The following is a 20,892-nucleotide window of genomic DNA, read 5'->3' as shown; positions in this document are numbered from 1 at the left end:
CGTTTTTTCTAAACTAAAATCTCAGTATTCAGGTTAAATTGCTGTGTTGGCACTTTGTGATAAATAAGTGAGTTTTGGGTTGCAGTTTGGGCACTCAGTCTCAAAAAGGTTCACCATCACTGTTGTAGGGTGTTAAACACCCTTTCAAAGTGTGGATGGACCACAAAACCTAGAGGCCCTTTTATTAGCCAGGGGCCCTGACTAATAAAAGCATTCCATAAATCATACCCTCAACCAGGTGGAGGGGGCCCTTAAGGTGGACAGAATGTCAGGGGGGTTGTATCTAGGTGAATGAGATACATTCCTCACTCAATGTAATTGCCACAAGGTATTTCAGAAAGGTTTTCTTTAGATACTCAAAATCTGATGATGAGCATCACTGTCATGAGGAAAACATAGAGAAGGAAACAACATCTGTATCATCTGCAGCTTCAAGTACATGCTGATTTTAATATGCACCATTTACGTGTGCAAATAAGTACAGAAAAATAATGAAAAAAGTATAGAAAAAAGCTTCCATTAACGTCCAAGGTTGAATTAGAAATGCAACTGACTGTTAGTTCTTTTTTTCAGGGGTGGGGAGGCCACATCTTAAAAGAGTTTAATGGTCTTTAAGCAGCCATAGAGGTTTGTGGTTATTCAGAGAACTGAAGTACGACCACCACCACGGCCTCTCCCCGTCTTCTCTTGGCTCCGGCTGAACATGCTGAAGGTGAGGATCAAAGTGCTCCAGTGGATCAAATTGATCTCGTCCTCTTTTCATGAAATCACGGGCTATTTTAGGAGATTTACCATTTAGGGGCTGTAAGACAAAGTCTACCCGTCCAGCCTTGGTCATCTTGGTAGGCAAAGTCACCTTCTTGAGAACTTTGCTGTAGCCACGAGCCTGGGCACTGACCACATATATTCCAGGAGAAAGGAGTCGCCAGTAGTCCCCGTCAGCAGCTGTAGAAAATGTATCGTTATTTTTAAAGCCACAGAAGAAAAGGCATACTCATGCACGGCTCCCTATGAGCAGGAAGCCGGGTAATCCTACACTGCAGCAGCAGCAGCACCCCATTTCCCAAAATGTCCCATTTGTTTGACGATGCTGGTACTTTTTATGTTTTCTGCTGTTTTTTAACTAGCTGTGCTCAGGGTTTAGATGTGGTAAGATATACACAAAATAAACAAGCACATTCCAATAAAAAACAAAGTTAAAATGGTGTGACATTTTAATGTTGATAATTCAGTCCTCTCTTTCAGTCCAGTTACCTGTAAGAATGTCATGACGAATTCCTTTGACTGAAATACGTGCATTCTTGATTGGGTTTCCAAATTTATCAGATACCCTCCCTTTTATTCCACTATGGACCTGGCAAGAAAGAAAGCAATTTTAGAAGGTGGTAATTCTTCCCACCTGTCAGGGGTGTGTGTGTGTGTGTGTTGTATCTATGTGACTGAGGTGTATTCCTCACGCAATGTAATTGCTACAAGATATATATAACCAGCCGGCTATATGGTTTAGGTTTAGAGACCTTTATTAGGCATATACAGCATGGAAACAAAAGGAAAAATGAAAGTCCCGCTATATGTAACCACTGCCATTTGGGGGCATTATTTCCTTGATCTTTACTTTATGGTTTCACACACTGAGTAGATAACTAGGCTTTCCCCTGACACATTGGTCTCATGAGAACCAGGATTGTTTCCATTATTTCGTGAGGGTAGGATGTCAGGAGGCTCTTTATCTCTGGCTGATTCTGCATGGGCCAAAAACAGCGGTGTGAAAACGGTGTGAAAACAGTATAAACCCTTTTACACCATTTTCACACTGTTTTCACACTGCTGTTTTTGGCCTATGCAGAATCAGCCTCTATCTGTCTCTGACCCTGGGGTGCCTCAGCTCCAAACTAACTCTTTCTCACATTTCTTGGGGAAATGGGAGGGGGGACTAACTTCGGAATAAAGGGGATAACAAAAGCCAGATGTGCAAGAATTGGCTCTGGCAAGCTGAGTGCTTCAATGCCTATCAATAAACAATACAGAGTCTGTTTATTGCTTCAAGGTTTGAGACCTAACACCACCCACCACCCTCTCTGCTGCCCCACTAGAATAAGGACTCCATCAACAGGCAGAGGAGACATTTGTCAGGTCTCCTGGCTTTAGACCAGTCCCCGACTTCCACCTTCCCTTGTTTCACATTTCTACGATTTCCCTTCCCATAAGGCATTTTTAAACTATCTGGCAATCGCCCTCTAACACCCAGAACCTGGCAACATTACAAGTTCAACAGGTGTTACCAAAGGGATGCAAAAGGGCATATTGCTTTGTAATAAGTACACTGGAATACTATTTATCCAAATCTCTCTTGGACTATTTGGAGAAGCCATTTTAGAAAGCAATGCTGTAATTATACCCATGAGGAAATGGAGCAGGACGTACAGGAGGGGTCACTGGAGGAGTGGATGGGGGTAGTTGTGAATTTCTTGTGTTATACAGGGGAGGGGGGGGGTTAAACTAGATGACTCTTGAGATCCCTTCCAGCTCTATGTTTCTAAGGAAGAAAAAATTAAATGGATAATTCTGATCTGGGCTTAGAAGGGTTCTGCTAATTGAGCGTTCATGCAGGCTCCATCTGCTGGACTGAAGACTATTGGGATATGTTCTCAGCTAAGTTCATTTTATTTCCATTGGATGGTTACTGTCCAGATTTCTCATTCATCCCATCCTTACCTGTACTGTTCAGTTCTGTGCAACGCAAAGATGATCCAAAAATAATATTACATCTTGAAAATGAACTCAATTATAAAAGCCTCTATTTGAGATAAAATAAAGGGCTTATATTTTGCTCATGGCACGGACTTGCAAAAAACATCAAGTGACCTGGTCCTTGTCATAAAGAGAGGAGGAATACGGGAATCCATTCTGGCACGCTCCGTCTTTATCAGGAGGGCTGCTTGACTCCCATCCTTTTCCCCCTCCAAGCTTCAAGTCTAATGGATGTGGATTTAATCCAGCCCCATCTGGCTTCACTAAAACTGATCAGCTGTAAAACAAAATTAATTTATGGGTCTGGATTTTGTATTGAAGGATGATGCTACCGACAACGAGAGGTTGTACAGTAACGAATAACCATAATGCCTGTGAAGAGAAACTGGTATGCTCTTAACCACATTAAACCACGGTTACAAATGGGCTCCTCAGAACAAGACGCAGACGGTTGCTCTGGGCCTGGCAAGGCATCTTGTGCCGTTAATGTTGTGGCCACTTGGCACTCAGTAGCTGCCTGTGAGTCATGAGAACACTGAGGCTGCGCTGGGGGTGCACTGCAGTGGTGCCCAAAAGGGAGAAAGGATTTCAGCAGAACCATCAGGCAGCCCCTCACATGGGGCAATATCTGGGTTGCTTTTCATGAAGAACATGAAAGCGAAACAAAGCTGAAAAAAGATCTGGTGCAAATCTGAAGCAAAAATCTCCATTTTAATTTTTCTCTAGTTTGCAACAGTTCATTGCATGTTCAAAATGTGAGTGATTTCAACTACCCAGACACATACCAAGAAGTCAATACTGTTATTCTGTACTGTGCTGTATTATAAAATCCTATAAAACTGTTTTGAACCTTGTTGTGTTTTCTTTCATTGTTGTATTTATTATTGCTTGGGCAGTTGTTTTTTGTTATATTGTTATGGCCTTTGGCCTGAATACAGTTAACCTGCCTGCCTACCATAATTGGATAGAAGAATATTGACTGGTTGGCCCTGCATAGATGGCCATCCTCCTCACCCACCCACAGACCGACCGACCGACCGACCGACCGACCGACAGACCGACCGACAGACCGACCGACCGACAGACAGACAGACAGACAGACAGTATCCCTCAAGAGGTCCTGGCAACCCAGAAGCATGAGCCCAATGAATGGATGTGGAAGGGGAATCTTGATCTCAGTAGAGGCTAAAACAGCCAGGACCCAAGAAGCCCCAAGTCTGAGCATCAGTCCCTTGGCCCAAGCCTTCCCCACCCTCTTCTGAGGGCCTCAGCCCCTATCCGCAATCATATTCTGATTGCAGGGATTGCTGAGTTAAGGGACTTTAAGTGCTCTGGATGAGCACAGATCTGATCTCAGTAATCTGCACTACAGCCCTGCGCTCTGCATGTGGAACAGGGTGGCAGATTCTCATTTAAGGGACCGGAATGTTTCAGGCCACTGCCTAGAAGAGAACTGAGGGAGGAAACAATCTTGCAGGCAACTAATTCTGCGAGTCCTGCCCCTGCCCTTAGATTCATAGCAAACATTGGGGGCGGGCCTTTTCCCTCTCCAATCCCACAGTTATCATTTTAAAGAGTTTGTTTAATTTTTCATTCATTTTGATTACATTCATTACATTATATTAATTTGAGTTCATTTATTTTAAACTTTGCTGTTCCTTCTCGTTCCCGTTTGAGCTCAGTGGAAGCATTGGCCAGTTTCCTTGGGCTGGTAACTTTGGTGCTTGGAGTCCAGAGGGCGCAACATTTTCAGGCATTCTGAGACTCCTGCAAAGCACCAGATTTGCCAAACTGCACAGGAATATTTGAGATATTCTTCAGCCGCAGCACCCCAAACTCTACTACTGGCTGTACCAGGCATCGTCTGGGCCTAGGAAGGGCTCTCTGAAGCCAATGAGAGCGAACAGCCTTGATTGGGGATGAAAAGTAACACAAATAGCCAATTCGACAGCAGGAATTTTAACATTGTTTTTCCAAGTTCTTCACTGTCATCTCATGTTCAGGAGGATGCCACAAGAGAAGGCTAAATGAGAGGAGACGCTGGGAGGTTTTAAAAATCCCACTTTGCAGCACAGGAACACTTGGATCCAGACCACTGGGAGGAGCAGGGGTAAGTCTTCCCCATTATGCTGTTTGCTCAACTGAAATGCACACTTCCCCGGGTGGGGGGAGGCCATCCAGGAGAGGGAAGGGATCTCACAGCATCTTGTGGCCCTGAAATATCTGCCAATTGCAGCCTAGGAGAAAGGCAAGCGGTGCCCTTGGTGCAAAAGCTGCCCAAGACCAGCCCCTGTGTGAGAAGGAGGAGAAGAGCTTGAGAAAAGCACAGTACCATTTCCATGAACGTGACCAGGGCTTCTCTGTTCTGATGCCAGAGAGAATAGAGTTCATCTTCCATAGGAAACTTCTCACATCCAAGCTCTACTGTAATTTCAAAACAATTTGTGTGAAGGTAGTTAAAATCTGCCATTCCTAGAAAGAAGAATTGTGGGGAAGTCATTAGCGAGATATGGCACAATGCTAATTCTGACAGTACTGATCAGAAACATTTTTACATAACCATAAACATGCCTTTGTCTGTGGACTTGTGAACATGGAACAGAAAACAGTAGATGAGCATTTTTAAATAGAACACTGTTGTAATTTATACTAGCAGCAAAGCCCCTGGCGGGGGAGATGCAGTGGGCCCGAGCAAAGGGTGGGAGAGGAAGCATCTCCCCCGCAGTGGAGGCTTCTAAGTGGGAGACTGCAGATGGCCCCACCCTTGCTTCCACACACAGCCTGGCCATACTCACTACCCCTGGGTCTGGTTCTGTGGCTCGGGGGGTAGGATAGGTGTGGTTTGGTACGTGAGGATAGGGGGAGGGGGAGGGGAGTGGCTCAGGGTGGGGGAGGATGGCAAGGTGAGAGTTGGAGTGGAGGAGGATGGGACGGAGTGGCTGGGGGCGGCAGGAGGGTTGAAAGGGGAGGCTTGGGGTGGGGGGAGGGCTGGAAAGAGTGGCTAGGATTTGGGGGAAGTTGGAAAGTGAATATGAGAGAGAGGGAGGGTTTGAATTGAGGGGAGGGGAGGGTGGCAAAATGAGGTTTGGGTGGTGGGAGAGTTGAAAGGGGAGGCTTGGAGTGGGGGGAAGGTTGGAAGGTGTGGGTAGGAGTGGGGGTGGGGTTGAAGGTGAATATTGGGGTGGGGAGAAGAGGAAATGTGCGGCTTGGGTTTGGGAGGGTTGACAGCTGTGGTTAGGGGTGGGGGAGAGTGAGTTTTGAGGTGGGGGAGGCGAGGCTAGAGGAAGGCTGTGGGAGCTTAGAGGGTGGGAGAGGGATGTAGATGGATTGGGAGTGGAAGGAAGGAAAGAAGCCATGGGGAGTTGTAGGGCCGCCTGTGGCCTGGCGCTGCTTTGGGAGGGCAGGAGGGGAAGGCAGGTGGGTTGCCAGGCTTTTGCATCCCGGCACTGTTTGGGGGGGCAGGAGGAGAAGGTGGGGGTTGCTTGTGGGGGCAGGAGGTGAAGTGGGGTTGTGTTGGAGCACAGAATGGCTTTTGGGAGTGGGCTCAGCAGGCCAGGAAGAACTTGAATGTCCCGACGGCAAACCCTGCACCAATGGGAGAGCAGGACTTAGATAGATATTTATTACGGCCTTTTGGCCAGCCAAGGAGAGCAGGACTTGTAAGTCCTGCTCTCCCATTGGTGGAGGGTTCATTGTCGGGACGTTCAAGTTCTTAGCATTTTGTTGTTCAGGATTGCTTCTATATTCACCCATGTAGAATGAAAAGGGTAGGTTCAGTAGGGACAGGTGGATTCAGTTTTTGATGGGCAGTTCAGCGAATCCATTTTGCTCTGCCAAAACTCGGAACTAGATTGGGGCATCTGAAATCAATTCTCCCGTCCACTCAAGGCTTCCATAGTGCCAAATGAGTAGCAATATCATTGCTCCTTAGGTGTGATCTTTGCCTTGTAGCAAAAGAAAAGGGGTAGGGGCTGGCTTTCCCAGTAGGCCTCCTTACATCTGCTCCAGGGCCTCCAAGACCACGTTGCTACCTCCTCAGCACAACAGAAACTTCTGGACAGGGGAGGTCAGTACAGCACGGCCAGGAATAGCCCAAGTCATATTATACTCTTCTCAAAAATTTAATCAACCTCTAAGCCATTTCCACTAGGCCCAGAAATGCTTCCAGTTCCACCCCAATCAGAAGCCAGCGTTTCCACCCATACTTTGTCGGGCACAGGGTTGCCAGCTCTGGGTTGGAAAATTCCTGGAGATTTGGGGGAGGGGTAGAACCTGGAAAGAAGAGGGTTTGAGGGAGGGGGTGAGCCTCAGTAGGGTATTGTGCCAGACAGTTCACTCTCCAAGGCAGTCATTTTTTTCGGGGTATGTTGATGCCTATCATCTGGCAATCAGCTGTAATTCTGAGAGATCTTCAGGTCCCACCTGTCCGTGGACAGTCATAGGCAGGTGAGGACATAGGGGGAGGGGGCAGAGTGTTGCATGTACCCTGACATCATCTCTTGAGTAAGGTTGTTAAAAACAGGACATTTGGGAGGTCATCAATTCATAGGGTTGCCATTAAGTCAGGAGCTACTTGACAGCACATAATACACACACACATTTCAATCTTATTTGTTTAGGGGGGGAAAACAAAACAAAAAACGAATCCAGTGAAATAAAACAATCAGAACAGGAATGCTGATGTTCTGGAGGAAATGATGTGGCCCACTTTCAGTCACACACAATGAAGACGTGTGCAATTAGTGTCCCAAGCTGGGATGCACTTCTTCAGACACATTTCCAGAGGGATCCATCACATTAGTCAAGCCCAGATGAGTCCTGTGATGTAGATGGGTGATTGCAGCTGGTCTGCGTCCAGCAAGGGATCCACAGTGAGAAATACATTGCTGAGTGCAGATCTCCCATCTTGACAGGCCTTGTTCATTTTGTGTCAGCATTTCCAGGCGGGGCAGGGGCAGAGGCCCCACTCAGTTTCCATGGGCTGGACCACCTCTGCTTTATAACACCCAGGTTTCATTTAAGCACCTTGTCATGCTAATACTGTATATATGTGGGGGGGAGGGTATTTTTTATCAGCAATTATTATTTAAAAACAAACTCCCATCCTTTGAATTAAATATTCCATATCACAGTTTAAAGGCCTGGTTTTTGTTTGTTTTCAGTTTGGCACAACTGTCCTCAAGGGAATGTGTGTGATGTGCCCACTGTTGCTACCCTGACCGCAACCTGTGCTGGCGGGCATTCGCCCTTTCCACCGAAGCAACTCTCTTTTCTTTTTGCTTAGACTGTGTTCTCCGCCGGCTTTTGAAAGGGCTCCTCCTGCCATTCTCTCTTATGCAAACAGCACCCGTCTTTGGCCTTTTTCCTCCTATGTGGCCTCAGATCAGACCCTGCAGCCTACGTAGCAGATTCAGAATGGCTAAAAAGATTACCTCCAGGAAAGCTGTACCACTCAGCACCATTAATGATGCCTCCTCGTTTCACAAAATTTCCACCACAACGGATTTCTGACTTGTCTGAGATGACAGGGTGTGCGTCTGCATAGGCTTTGGACAGCAGCTTAAACATCTACAAAGAACAGGGTGAATTGCTTTCATTCATATATACTAAGCAACATATCTTGCATTTTGCGGGTGCCACTCTTGGCATCCCTGAGAACTTCCTGGGCCCCCCAGCTGGCTCACAGCCTGGCCTCCTGTCCTCTGAGGTGCACTTTGCATGACCCTCTGGATCCTTCATGGATTCTTTTTTGCAGTAACCATTTGCATTTGCATTTTCAAGTCAAAATCCACAGCGTACATAAAAACAAAAATTGACCTAGTTATAAAGTACTTACTTCATAGAGACTTACAGTTTCCTCCGCACCAAATATTAACTCTGAAACCCTAAACATTCAGCCCTTGGTCATTAACATCAGAACAAAATTAAATCTTTAGCATCATTACTGATTTTAAAAAGTCTCACTTTTCTCTACTGGATCTTAACAGTCCTTAAATTTCAGAACCACTTGTCATCAATTTTTTTTTCTGTTTTGTCTAGCTATTATTTCCAATAGTCCATGAATTTAATTAAGTTTTTTTATTTGTGTTTGCTTGTTGTCCTCTTCATTTTATATCTCCTTTTCCCTCTTAGGGAAATTATTCTGAGTTACACACAGCGCATAAAGACAATAAATTACACGAGTCATTAACTTGTGAAAGGCCCACCTACCCTTGGCCAGAACATGAATGCCAGGACCACCACAGATCTGAAAATTCCCCAGAAATTGTTGTTGGCCAAATCAGATCAATGGCTGCCAGGGCCACATAAAGCATTAGGTTACCATCCACCCCGCCCCCCGCCCCATTTTGTGGTAAACACAAGGACCACCATTGCCTGGCTGGCCAGAACTCAAAAATGGGAGGAAAAAAGGAGGGCGAGATGGTGTTTCAAGGGAGTAACAAACAGCAAGAGGAGAAAACAGAGCTGCTCTTCATCTATTTCTCCCTTTCCCTTTCTGAGAAAGATTAGGTGTAGCTCCTCTGCCCTTCCGGCCTCTCCTGGTCCTGGCAATGGGTCTGCCCTTCTGGTCCTTATCAAGGAAGCTGCTGACCCAGCTGTCCAGAAGCAGCTCCTAATTGGCTTTGGTTACATGTGTACATGACGAGTAACTTGGCATCAATCACAACTCCAATGAATGTCCAAGCTACCTCAGAGAGTCAAATTGTTTTAGCTGAACCACAAATTCCAATGGGCAAAGCTTCTGACTTGTGACCTTTCCTGCCCTTTCCCAAAGTTCCAACGCTCAGTTCTTCCTAGCTCAGTGCTGGCCAGCAAAGTGAAAGAATGCTCATTCCAGGGTACTTTTTGTCTCTAAGAACAAACTAAAATGTCTTATATAAGGGAGGGACATTAATGTCAGTAACACTCAACAACAGACATTCTACTGACCACATTTGAAAAACTTTGCCTGTGCCTGGCTAAAATATTCTGGTGGCGAAATGTCTACTTCAGAGAAAACAGCCAAGGCCACAGAGCCATGAAGGAGCAGATGTGCCACAGAGATTATGAGATGGAGAGAGCGGCCCTGAACACTTATGACCAGGCAGTCAAAAAGACTCTGTGCCAGGACCAGACAGGCTGTAACTGCAAAAAGGGGCAGGTTGCCTCTCAGCACCGCTCAGGAGAGCAGCTAAAGCAGGCTGCAAAATTGATATGATTAATTAGTGCCTCCCAAAAAGGGAAGGGCAATATAAAAATCACATAATAAATAAACGCATTCTGTAAATTACAATCCCAACAATTGAACGCCTCAATTAGTCCTTTACATAAAACATGCTGTAGTATCCAATATAGCCTAAAAATAATCAATGAATCGCAGTTTGAGATCCAAATTTAACCAACGAATCAGTTTGAGATCCACAGAAACCGCAGGTATAAAGTTTAGGGCAATATCTCCTTACTTTGGCAGAACTGGGCAATCTAGCTCCTTACTCCATTCCTGAGACTTTCAATATATAATTATTAATCCATACTTTCTTGTATTCCCAAGTTCTTTTTATCAGTAGATTGTTTTAAATATATATTTACAGTTTTAAAACATGTTATTCTTTTTGTTATATTTTATTTATCTTATACTGGTTTGTGCTAGTCTATGACTAACAAAGAGCAATTGATTGATTATCAATATCAAATATTTATGAGAAATTGTTGTAGGTTTTGTTTTCTACATTGATTCAATTAGTGTTCTTGGGAGCAAAGGGGACTCTGAAACATTTATTGCCACGGGGTCATATTTAGATACCAACAGATGTTGCCGTTGTAAACGCAGCCATTCCACAAAGGCTGACACAGCCAAGCAACCAACCCAAAGTAAAAAATCCCCTCAACTTCCATATAAAAGTTTTCTGTCCAGTTTTTAGATGTGGATCGGCCCATAATGCTAATTCAGCACGTGAAAATGAGTCAAATTGATATTGCCCTGACATTAAGTGCCGTAATTGTCTAATTGCAGAAATTTCAGGAGGAACAGGATCTGCCTTAGCATGCATAGCCCCTAATATGTTCGAATTAAAGAGGAGCGCCAGACAAGAAGCCTCCAAAATAGCCCGAGAAGGACCGTTCAACTGAGAGGACCTAACCCAACAGTCGGTAAAAGTTAACCATTGTGCATGATGATATAAACTAAGATAAGGAAAACCAAATCCAACTTCACTAAATGATACACCAGTAATCAGCTTGTTAAAAGTTAGCATAATCAATTATGTGCATGATATCTTTAGAAATCAATATTCCTATATAAGTAATAACATCTGGGCACCACTGAAAATGCCCATTAACAAATACACATCATGATATATTGTCTCCCAATATCTCAGATTATGTCTCAGATTATGTCCAGTGAATCAAATAGCCAGACAAATCATCAAAATTATTAATCACACATTCATTAATACACGAATCAAAGATTAAGATGCCAAAATCAACTATAAATGATCGCCTGCATAAAGAATGATTTTAAAGCAGCCTGGAGAGAACTCTAAAAGCGTGCGCTTGAACCCCATCCAATGCTGCCTGGGAGAGGAGGGGGGTGGCTGAATGAGGCGTTCTCTGCAGTTGCATCTGTGCTATGGGCCAAGAAGCTGCAGTGGCAGTCAAAGGGCACCGAGAGTCCAATCTGATCCTGGACAAATAGTTCCCATTGTAGCCTATCAGTGCTTCACTTCAGCAAGCAGGGAGCTCAGCAACCTTTTCCCAGTCTCTGAATGAAGCATATAATGATGATAAAAATGAGACTGTGAAAAAGTGGAGGGAAAACAGGGTGCAGTTACAGTTCAGCAACTAACTTTAAAAAGCAGTTTGGTTAGAAGGACAGACGGGGGAACTGGCATCATTTTGTGAACAGAAGTGGGTAGGAAGGAAAGGTTAGTTTTATTTTATTAACCACTTTAAGAATGGCAATGAAGATGCTGAAACTGTTACACGTTTTCTATTCCTTGCCTCCGTCACCAACCAAGGAGAAGAAGACTGAGACTTGGAAGGAACGAGGAAAGATCCTTAAGAGAAGGGAAGTGTTGCTGGTCACCAAGATCAAATAATTCATACTATGGTATTGACCGTTGTGCGAAAGTTGTACAATGAAGAAAGTTAACAGGAATTATTAATGTAAAATGTGGTGTTGGAGAAGAGTTTTACAGATACCACAGACTGCCAAAAGAACCAGGAAATGGGTCTTCATCAAAACGAGCCCAAACTCTCTTAAAGCTAAAATGACTTAGCTGAGACTACTGCACTTAGGACAAAACTCTCAGAAAAAAAATGAGAAGGTAGCCCAAGAAGATCAAGACCCAACATGAGATGGAGTGACTCAATAAAGGAAGCCACAGCCTTCAGCCTTCAAGACCTGAGAAAGACTGTTAATGATAAGACGATGTGGAGATACATAGGGTCACCATAAATTGGAAGCAACTTGACAGTATTGGGAGCAACTTGACCAACTACTTTGTATGGGACCTCCACGGGTGACTGGGCCTAGTATTTCCCCTCTAAACACTGTAATAGGAGACTTTTCTCTCCAATAGAAATCAAACAAGCAACATTCAGTGCTTCTTAAAAATTTTCTGGCACAGAAGCTCACCAACTTCATGCCTCAACTTGAGTTTCACTGAAGTTACTTTGCTTACTTTGGATTGACCAGATAGTGCGGCTTCCGTACCATGAACCTGCCACCCAAAGAGGAAAAGAGCAACAGGCAATTATTCTGTTTTAGGAGGAAAGTTTTCTCCTTGGAAATGTTTGTGTTTTAAGATTCACTTTCAGATCAAGTTCAGAGTCACCACGAGACTTTGGATGCGGCTTTGGATCTGGATCGCTAAAAAATAACAACAGTCCTCTTGTATTTTCTGGTTGTGGGTTTCGTTCAGTTCCTTTCTTTTAAACAGTTCACAACTATTTTGATATCTTGTAATAAATAAATGTGAGGATTTAAATAGCCACCCTGAAATCCAGACCTCAAATCATGCTTTAAATGCAGAATCTGTGTAAAGGCAAATCCTTGTAAAAGACCAGGTCTTCTTTTTGCAGGCAGCGTCATGCCCATTTGCTGTCCTAACTTTGGAAACTTATAAGTTCATGTTCAGGAAGGGGGAAGTCCTTAAAAAAGGGAAAGAACGTTCTAAGACGATGAAGATGTATGAAAAATCTCTTTCTCTTCAAATTCATGATTTAAAGACAACCAAACGTACAAGAAAAGGAAAACAATCAGAGACTAATTCTGGGCAGGCTTGCCCAGAATTAAATCCCACCGATTTCCAAGGAAAGAAGCTTAGAGCTGCAGCCCCCAAAGGGAGCAACTGGAAGTGTGGCTTTTGACAGATGCAGCATCACTGCCCCCTTCTGACATCTTTTCATTTCATTCAGAACAGGTCTTGTTTTTGCTATTTCTGCTGACAAGCGTCGATTCCGCACTTAAAAAAAAAAGTGGAGGCAAATCGGTCTCGTTTGAATCGCTGTTTTTGAGTGCGAGGTCGTACTCCCCACCGCAGCTTCTGCCCCTCAAACGATCCTCAGGCAGCAGCCACCAGGATTCCCCACTCTGAAGCTGTGGAACGCCTTTTGAGCTCAGGGGCTATCCTGATTGGCTGCTGCTGTTGATGGGTGGGACTTTTAAAAACTTTTTCCTTGTCATATCCACGTCTATGTGAGCATGCGCACAACCATACCCAGAAACGGGGAAACAGGCAATTAAGGGCAAGCCTTTGTGTTTTCATATCTATCCCACCTGAAGCATTCACATGAAACACTCTCCCATTACTAGCACTTCCTGCTGGGGTGAAAATACATAGCACTGGAAAGACGTTCTTCTTCATGCCATCAGCTGCTTAGTTCTATGAAATTTAAAAAAAAAATCATCCCTGGGTGGGCTCAAACAGGCAAGCTCTTACACACCAGCACAAACACTTAACCAATTGAGCCACAGCTCCCCTTCTAGATGAAGTGGGGAAAAAGGCATGTCAAGGCAGAACTAACACAGTGAAATGGGAGCATAAAGCTCTGTTTTAAAACGAAGCCCTGTTTCCACGTCCTGTCCTGTTTAATGCTGCCTCAGTAATTCATTCTGCTGCCTCTTCATTCACAAATTCATTCACTGCTGCCTCTTCATTCACAATTCATAACCCTAACCCTATGGCAGCAAAAAACTTGGGGCTTTGTTCTTGGGGGGGGAATGGGTGCTGGCCCAGGTTGCTTCGGTTGTGCCAGTCAATGAAAAACATTATAAACACACACCAAAATAATACTCTTCCCTGGGCAAGAACCACCAACCTTTCACACACTAGTGAAATGCTTAACCATTTGAGCTACAGCTCCAATAATGGCTGAAGGGGTTCTTTAAGGGTTTCAAGTAAACACAAGGTTAAGTAAATGCAAGCTATGTAACCAGCCAGACGTTGCTTCGAATAAGAACATAAGAACATACAAAAGAGCCTGCTGGATCAGACCAGAGTCCATCTAGTCCAGCACTCTGCTACTCGCAGTGGCCCACCAGGTGCCTTTGGGAGCTCACAGGCAGGATGTGAAAGCAATGGCCTTCTGCGGCTGCTGCTGCTCCCGAGCACCTGGTCTGTTAAGGCATTTGCAACCTCAGATCAAGAAGGATCAAGATTGGTAGCCATAGATTGACTTCTCCTCCATAAATCTGTGCATGCCCCCTTTAAAGCTATCCAGGTTAGTGGACATCACCACCTCCTGTGGCAGCATATTCCAAACATAAGAACATAAGAACTAGCCTGCTGGATCAGACCAGAGTCCATCTAGTCCAGTATTCTGCTACTCGCAGTGGCCCACCAGGTGCCTTTGGGAGCTCACATGCAGGATGTGAAAGCAATGGCCTTCTGCTGCTGCTGCTCCTGAGCACCTGGTCTGCTAAGGCATTTGCAATCTCAGATCAAGGAGGATCAAGATTGGTAGCCATAGATTGACTTCTCCTCCATTAAATCTGTCAAGCCCTTTTAAAGCTATCCAGGTTAGTGGCCATCACCACCTCCTGTGGCAGCATATTCCAAACACCAATCACACGTTGGCGTGAAGAAGTGTTTCCTTTTATCGAAGATCCTAATTCTCCCCAGCATTTTCAATGAATGCCCCTGGTTCCTGAGTATTGTGAGAAGAGAAAAAAATTTCTCTCCTGTCAGCATTTTCTACTTACCCATGCATAATTTTTATAGACTTCAATCATATCCCCTCTGAGGCGTCTCACTCTCCAAACTAAAGGAGTCCCAAAACGCTGCAGCCTCTCCTCATTAAGGAAGGTGCTCCAATAAGCTTCAATCATCCTCGTTGCCCTTCTCTGCCACTTTTTTCTATCTCTTGATATCCCTTTTTTGAGAATGTGGCGACCAGAACTGAACACAGTTACTCAAAGTCGCGGTCGCACCACTGCTTTATATAAGGGCATGACAATCCCTTGCGAAGTTTTATTATCAACTCCTTTTCCTAATGATCCCCAGCATGGGAGTTTGCCTTTTTTTTTCCACAGCTGCCATTGCATTGAGTTGACGATTCCCATGGAACTATCAGCTAAGATGCCCAAATCCTTTCCTGGTCTGTGACTGATTAAGCACTGACCCCTGTAAGCGATGTATGTGAAGTTTGGATTTTTTTGCCCTAATATTGCATCACTTTACATTTTAGCTACATTGAACTGCATTTGCCATTTCTTAAGCCCACTCACCCTGAATTTATCAAAGGTCCCACTTGGAGCTCTTAGCATAATCCCTTTCTGGTTCTTACCACCACCTACATGAATTTGGTATCATCTGCCAGAAACTTAGCCAACACACTACCCACCCTACTTCCAGGTCATTTATGAATAAGTTAAAGAGCACTTGGTCCCAAAACAGATCCTTGGGGGACACCACTCCCTACATCTCTCCATTGTGAGGAACTTCCCATTTATACCCACCCTTTGTTTCCTGTTCCTCAACCAGTTTTTAATCCATAGGAGGACTTCCCCTCTTATTCCTTCATTGCTCAGTTTTCTCAACAGTCTCTGAGTGAAGGAACTTTGTCAAAAGCAACTTTTGGAAATCAAGTAGAGCAATGTCCACTGGTTCCCCTTATCCACATGTCTGTTTTACACCCTCAAAGAACTCTGAAGTAAGTTTTGTAAAGACAGGGACTTTGCCTCTACAAAAGCCAATGCTGACTCTTCCTCAGCAGGTCTTGCTTTTCTACATGTTTAATAATTTTATCTTTTAATGATAGATTCCTACTGAATTTTACCAGGAACAGATGTCAAACTGACTGGCCTGTAATTTCCTGGGTCCCCCCTAGACCCTTTCTTAAAGATTGGTGTGACATTGGCCATCTTCCAGTCTTCAGGGATGGAGCCTGATTTCAGGGATAAGTTGCATATTAATGTGTGAGAACATCGGCAATTTCATGCTTGAGCTCTTTAAAGAACTTTCTTGGATGAATGCAATCTGGGCCAGGGGATTTGGTAGCATTTAGTTTATCAATGGCTGCCAGAACTTCTTCCTTGTCTACCACTATCTTTGCTAGTTCCTCGGATTCACCTCCTAAGAAGCTTGGTTCAGGTGCAGGAATTATTCCTCTCCACCTAAAATCTTGGGTGAAGACAGATGCAAAGAATTCATTCAGCTTCTCTGCAATCTCCCTGTCATCTTTTTTAGCACACCTTTTGTTCCTTCATCATCTAGCGGGCCTACAGCTTCCCTAGCTAGCTTCCTGCGCTTTGATGTACTTGAAGAACTGTTTGTTGCTATTAGTCTTGATGTTAGCAGCCATGCGTTCCTCATAATCCTTTTACCTCCCTTGCAGCTAGCTTGCTTCTCTTTTGCCCACCATTTTATTGTTCTCTCTGGTATTCTTCATCAGTTAAGTTGAACTGCCATTTTCTAAAAGACGTCTTTTTTTTCCTAATAATTTCCTCCAACCTCCTTATTATTAGCCATGGTGGCTTTCTTTTGGACTGGGCGCTGCCTTTCCCTGTACCCTACGGAACACATTCCAGCTGGGGCTTTTATTACTGTGTTTTTTAAAATAACCTCCAAGAAGCATCTTGGACATTTTTGACTCTCTTGAGGATTTTTCCCTTTTCAGCTTCCTGCGCACTATCCCCCTCATCTTTGAGAAATTTCCCTTTCTGAAGGCGGAATGTAAAACTACATTAGTAGTTGTCGCAATTGCAGCATGCAGAGACGCAGAATCTGACAGCATTGTGGTGGCTGTTCCCCTGTCGGCTCAACAACGCACTGACTTCCCGCACCAGGTCCGCAGATTCACATGGGGTGGATCTGGGATCACCTCTCCCCTGGTTGGTTCTGCAACCATCTGCTCTAAGCCACAGTCATTTAGCATGTCCAGGAATATTCTCTCCTTTACTATGACCTGAACATTGCATTTTTCCAGTTTATGTGGGGATAAGTTAAAATCATGCATTACCATGACATTTTTGCTTTTGTTGGCCTCTCTAATTTCTTTTTCCATCTCAGAATCCTCTTGTGCACTTTTGGTCGGGGGGGCGATAATATATTCCTACTGTTAAACTATGCTTCACCCCTGGTATTGATATCCACAATTACTTAGCTTCTGTAGAGGGAATCAGCTCCCCCTGCATTTGTCTATTTTATATGTGACACTATGCTCTCTTTTGATCATGAGGGCCACCCCACTTACTATACGCCCTGTCCTATCCTTCCTGTAGAGCCTGTAACCTGGGATAACAGCATCCCACTGGTTCTCCTCATTCCACCATGTCTCTGTGATGCCCACTATATCAGTGTCCTTGTAAAGATCCTAGTGGTGCTGAATCTCTTCGCAGCTGTTTGGCCTTGACTGAGTTTCCTGGCATGGGCGACGGGCCAGAATCTACAGCAACCACACTGTTGGAGGGCTTATCTCTTAGAGCGAGATGAGAATTCCGTTCCCATGAGAATGGGACTGGAGACTCCGGGAGGGGGATGGAACGGGGGGTTATAACCTGTGGTCTGGGCGGGAAGGCCCATTCCTGTCATGTCGTGTGTGTGAGCTTTCTAAGTTGTCTGAATAAATGGTCTTTCAACCAAAAGCCTTTTATTTCTGCCTCGTTGGAATTCCTTACAGTCCTCCTTCAAAACTCTGTACTCCAGCTCCCCCATTTTAGGTCGAATGCTTCTACTATTAGCATAGAGACACTTGTATACTCTGTCTCTGTCCCTGCCCTGGGATTTATGTGGATTTGCCCTCTAGCCTTTTGTAGACACTATCACTTATCAAGCATTGCTATGCTCCTCGCGGCGTGTGGTTGATTTTAGAAAACCTCCCTCCCTCTCTGTAATCTGCATCCCCATGAACTCTGTGGTTCCAAACTGAAGTCACCCCCAGCTCCTGTCGGCTTTCCCCCAAGGATCAGCTTAAAAGCTGGTGCCTCCTGGCTACACCTTTTTAACGCTGAGAGAGCCAGCAGCCTGGTTCCTCTTTGGTTAAGATGAAGTCTGGCCCCTTTGTACAGGCCTGCCTTATCCCAAAAGGTTCCCCTAGTTCCTGACAAAGCTGAAACCCTCTTCTGCCTTTACACCACCTTTCTCATCCACGCGATTGGAGACCCTGTATCTCTCCGCTTGCCTAGCTCGGGCCTCAAGTGCGCATGGAACAGGTAGCATTTCCTCGAGAACGCCACCAAAGGGGTCTTGGATTTTAACCTTTTTCCTAGCAGCCTAAATTTAGCTTCCAGAACCTCCGGGTTACATTTCCCAATGTCATTGGTACTAATGTGGACGCATAACCAAGGACTCCACCCCAGCACTGTCTAACAGCCTATCTAGCCTGCGTGCACATCCGCAACCTTCGCACCAGCAGGCAAGTCACCATGCAGTCATCACGCCTCTCACAAACCCAACTCTCTATATTCCTAATGATCGAATCACCCACTAAGCAAGGAGCCCCCCACCTCCTCGAGGGGCATCTCTCAGTGCTAGAGGATATCTGACCACCAGCTAAGGAAGGGGTCCCATCTAAGGGAGCATCTTCCACTCACCTCAGACTGGCACTCTCACACCCAGAGAGACTCATTCTCCATGACATCTGAAGAGATGTCACCTTGGGAGTGGGACTGGGCTGTTAGGGTCCCTGAAAGCCTCGCTTTGTTGCCCTCTCTGGCTCTCTCCTAGCTTCGGGCTTCAGGTCTGCCACCTTGGCTTCAAGAGAACGCGACACGCTCCTTTGAGTGCCAGGAGCTCATTGCAGCTGGCACACTCCATGACTTCTGCCCCAGTGGCAGATAGTCATACATGTGACACTCAGTGCAAAACACTGGAAAGCCCCCATCCCCCTGCTGGCTTCCTGCCTTCATATCTAATTTTGTTTAGATATTCAAATATTGATTTTAATTAGTGCCTCCCTGTTAAGGTTTCTATACCTTCTACTATCCCTTAAAATATGTTCTTATTTAGTAAAACACCTGCGCGCGCCACTGGTTCCAGAGACTAACTGAAAAGATTTAAAAATGTGAGAAGCCCCACCCCTTCAGCACTAACTGAAAAGATTTACAAATGTGAGAAGCCCCACCCCTTCAGCAGCCTCTCCCAATCAGCAGCCCTAGGACAAGGAAAAAAAAAGAGAAACCCCCTGTTTATAATACACTGTTCAAAAGATGTGGCTTTGAGAAAAGCCCTCTGTAAAGAAAAATCAGAGCTCCTCAGCCCTTTCTGGCCCACTTCTCAGCCCTTTCTGGCCCACTGCTGTTCTCCACTGCTCCTCTTCTCTGCTGGTTCCAGAGACTAACTGAAAAGATTTAAAAATGTGAGAAGCATCAATCACACGTTATTAGACATGGATCCCAGCTCCACATTTTTTAAAAAACAGTGAATGGAAGGTATTTAAACTGTGCTGGGGACAGAAACTGTGGGGATTCATGGTGGTGTGTTTTGAGTAAACCCGAATGACAGTGGGACCAATTGCTTTCACGCTGCTTTCAACCCAAACAGAAGAACCTTGTCCTGTTCAAGAATCAGCCCCAATTCCTTCATACACATTTTTTTAAAAAAATTACTTATCCCTGGTGGGACTAGAACTAGCAAGCTTTCACACTGCAGCACAAGCAGACAGAAGGCTGCATCAGTTAGTTAAGCCACAGAAACTCTAATAGCAGATAGGGATAAATACTAGGCTTTCAGTGAGTGCTCTCTTGCATTGCTGTATGAATGACCCTACATTGCAACGTGGGGTCAAATGCACATGGATCTCTGTTCCCCGAAATTAAAAAAAGGCTCCACGCTTGCTCACAGTCCACTGCTTCCTTATTGGGCAAAAGGCTCCACATCACTACCAGGAAGGGAAAACTCAAACCTCCGAGCCTGCTTCCCCACTGCCTCTAATGCTCTGTGCGGTTTTCTCCTAAAAAGCGCTGTTCCATCTAGGAGCAGATATGACGTGTGCTGAGGGGGTAAGAGAGTGGCAGATTCAGAGCAGCTGTGTTGTTGCTGCTGCTGTAGTGGGGAGTGAGCTGGACCCCGTGTTACTTGCTGTGAGTAGTGCGCTTCAAAAGGTGAGTGGGGAAACGGCCAAGGATTCCAGCTCACCAGGGCAACTGCAGACACCAAGGAAGGCCGTACCATTTTCTTCTCAAGCACAAAGAGCCACATTCTAAAACAGTGCATATGGCAAGTATACTTGGACTTGCTAAATCTCTCTTTGGTTAGACATTTAAGAAAACATTCAGGTTTACTTTCACATTTACTATCAAGTTACTGTGCAGTTTGGCATTACCTTCTCATCAGGGGTAGGAGAGAACATTTTCTCTTCCAGAGGATGCCTTGAATAGTCATATGGATAAGAAACCACTAAATCACCCCCGTGGAGACTGGCAGAGAGGACAAATGGGATAGACTTCAACCACTTCATCACAGCTTTGGTCTCAGGTGCTACCTACAGAACATTTTAAAAAACAACAAACATTAAGATACATTTAAGATGCTCTCGTCAAGATATATGAACTCCACACAGAGTGTGATGGCTGCTCTATCTGATCACTAGAGGAGGCTACGAGTTATCTCCTTAGAACAGGGTGATGACAATTGTCACGATAACTGTAGTAACTTTCATGCAATAATGAAACGGCTGCTAAAGTGTACCATTGAATTTACTATTGATTCACATTTAATC

At 44.8% G+C, this 20,892-nt stretch overlaps 1 protein-coding gene across 3 annotated transcripts in view; it reads right to left on the bottom strand.

The window, feature by feature from the left end:
* Positions 1-419: 419 nt before the first annotated feature.
* Positions 420-20,892, bottom strand: part of CPZ (carboxypeptidase Z) — a 52,645-nt gene continuing 32,172 nt past the window's right edge. For 2 of the 3 annotated variants that reach the window (XM_048510182.1, XM_048510183.1), the window contains 5 exons: positions 20,497-20,655; positions 8,184-8,319; positions 5,084-5,223; positions 1,255-1,354; positions 420-945 (listed from right to left, as the gene is read on the bottom strand). In XM_048510182.1, coding sequence (XP_048366139.1) covers positions 602-945; positions 1,255-1,354; positions 5,084-5,223; positions 8,184-8,319; positions 20,497-20,655 — 879 coding nt within the window. In that variant the 3' untranslated portion in view covers positions 420-601. Of the gene's footprint in view, positions 946-1,254; positions 1,355-2,715; positions 3,029-5,083; positions 5,224-8,183; positions 8,320-20,496; positions 20,656-20,892 lie in introns of all 3 variants that reach the window. The other variant, XR_007245685.1, reaches the window with a different exon arrangement.

Source organism: Sphaerodactylus townsendi, linkage group LG10, assembly GCF_021028975.2.
Source record: "Sphaerodactylus townsendi isolate TG3544 linkage group LG10, MPM_Stown_v2.3, whole genome shotgun sequence".
NCBI classification, from domain to species: Eukaryota; Metazoa; Chordata; class Lepidosauria; order Squamata; family Sphaerodactylidae; genus Sphaerodactylus; species Sphaerodactylus townsendi.
This window is presented reverse-complemented; position numbering and strand designations above follow the sequence as displayed.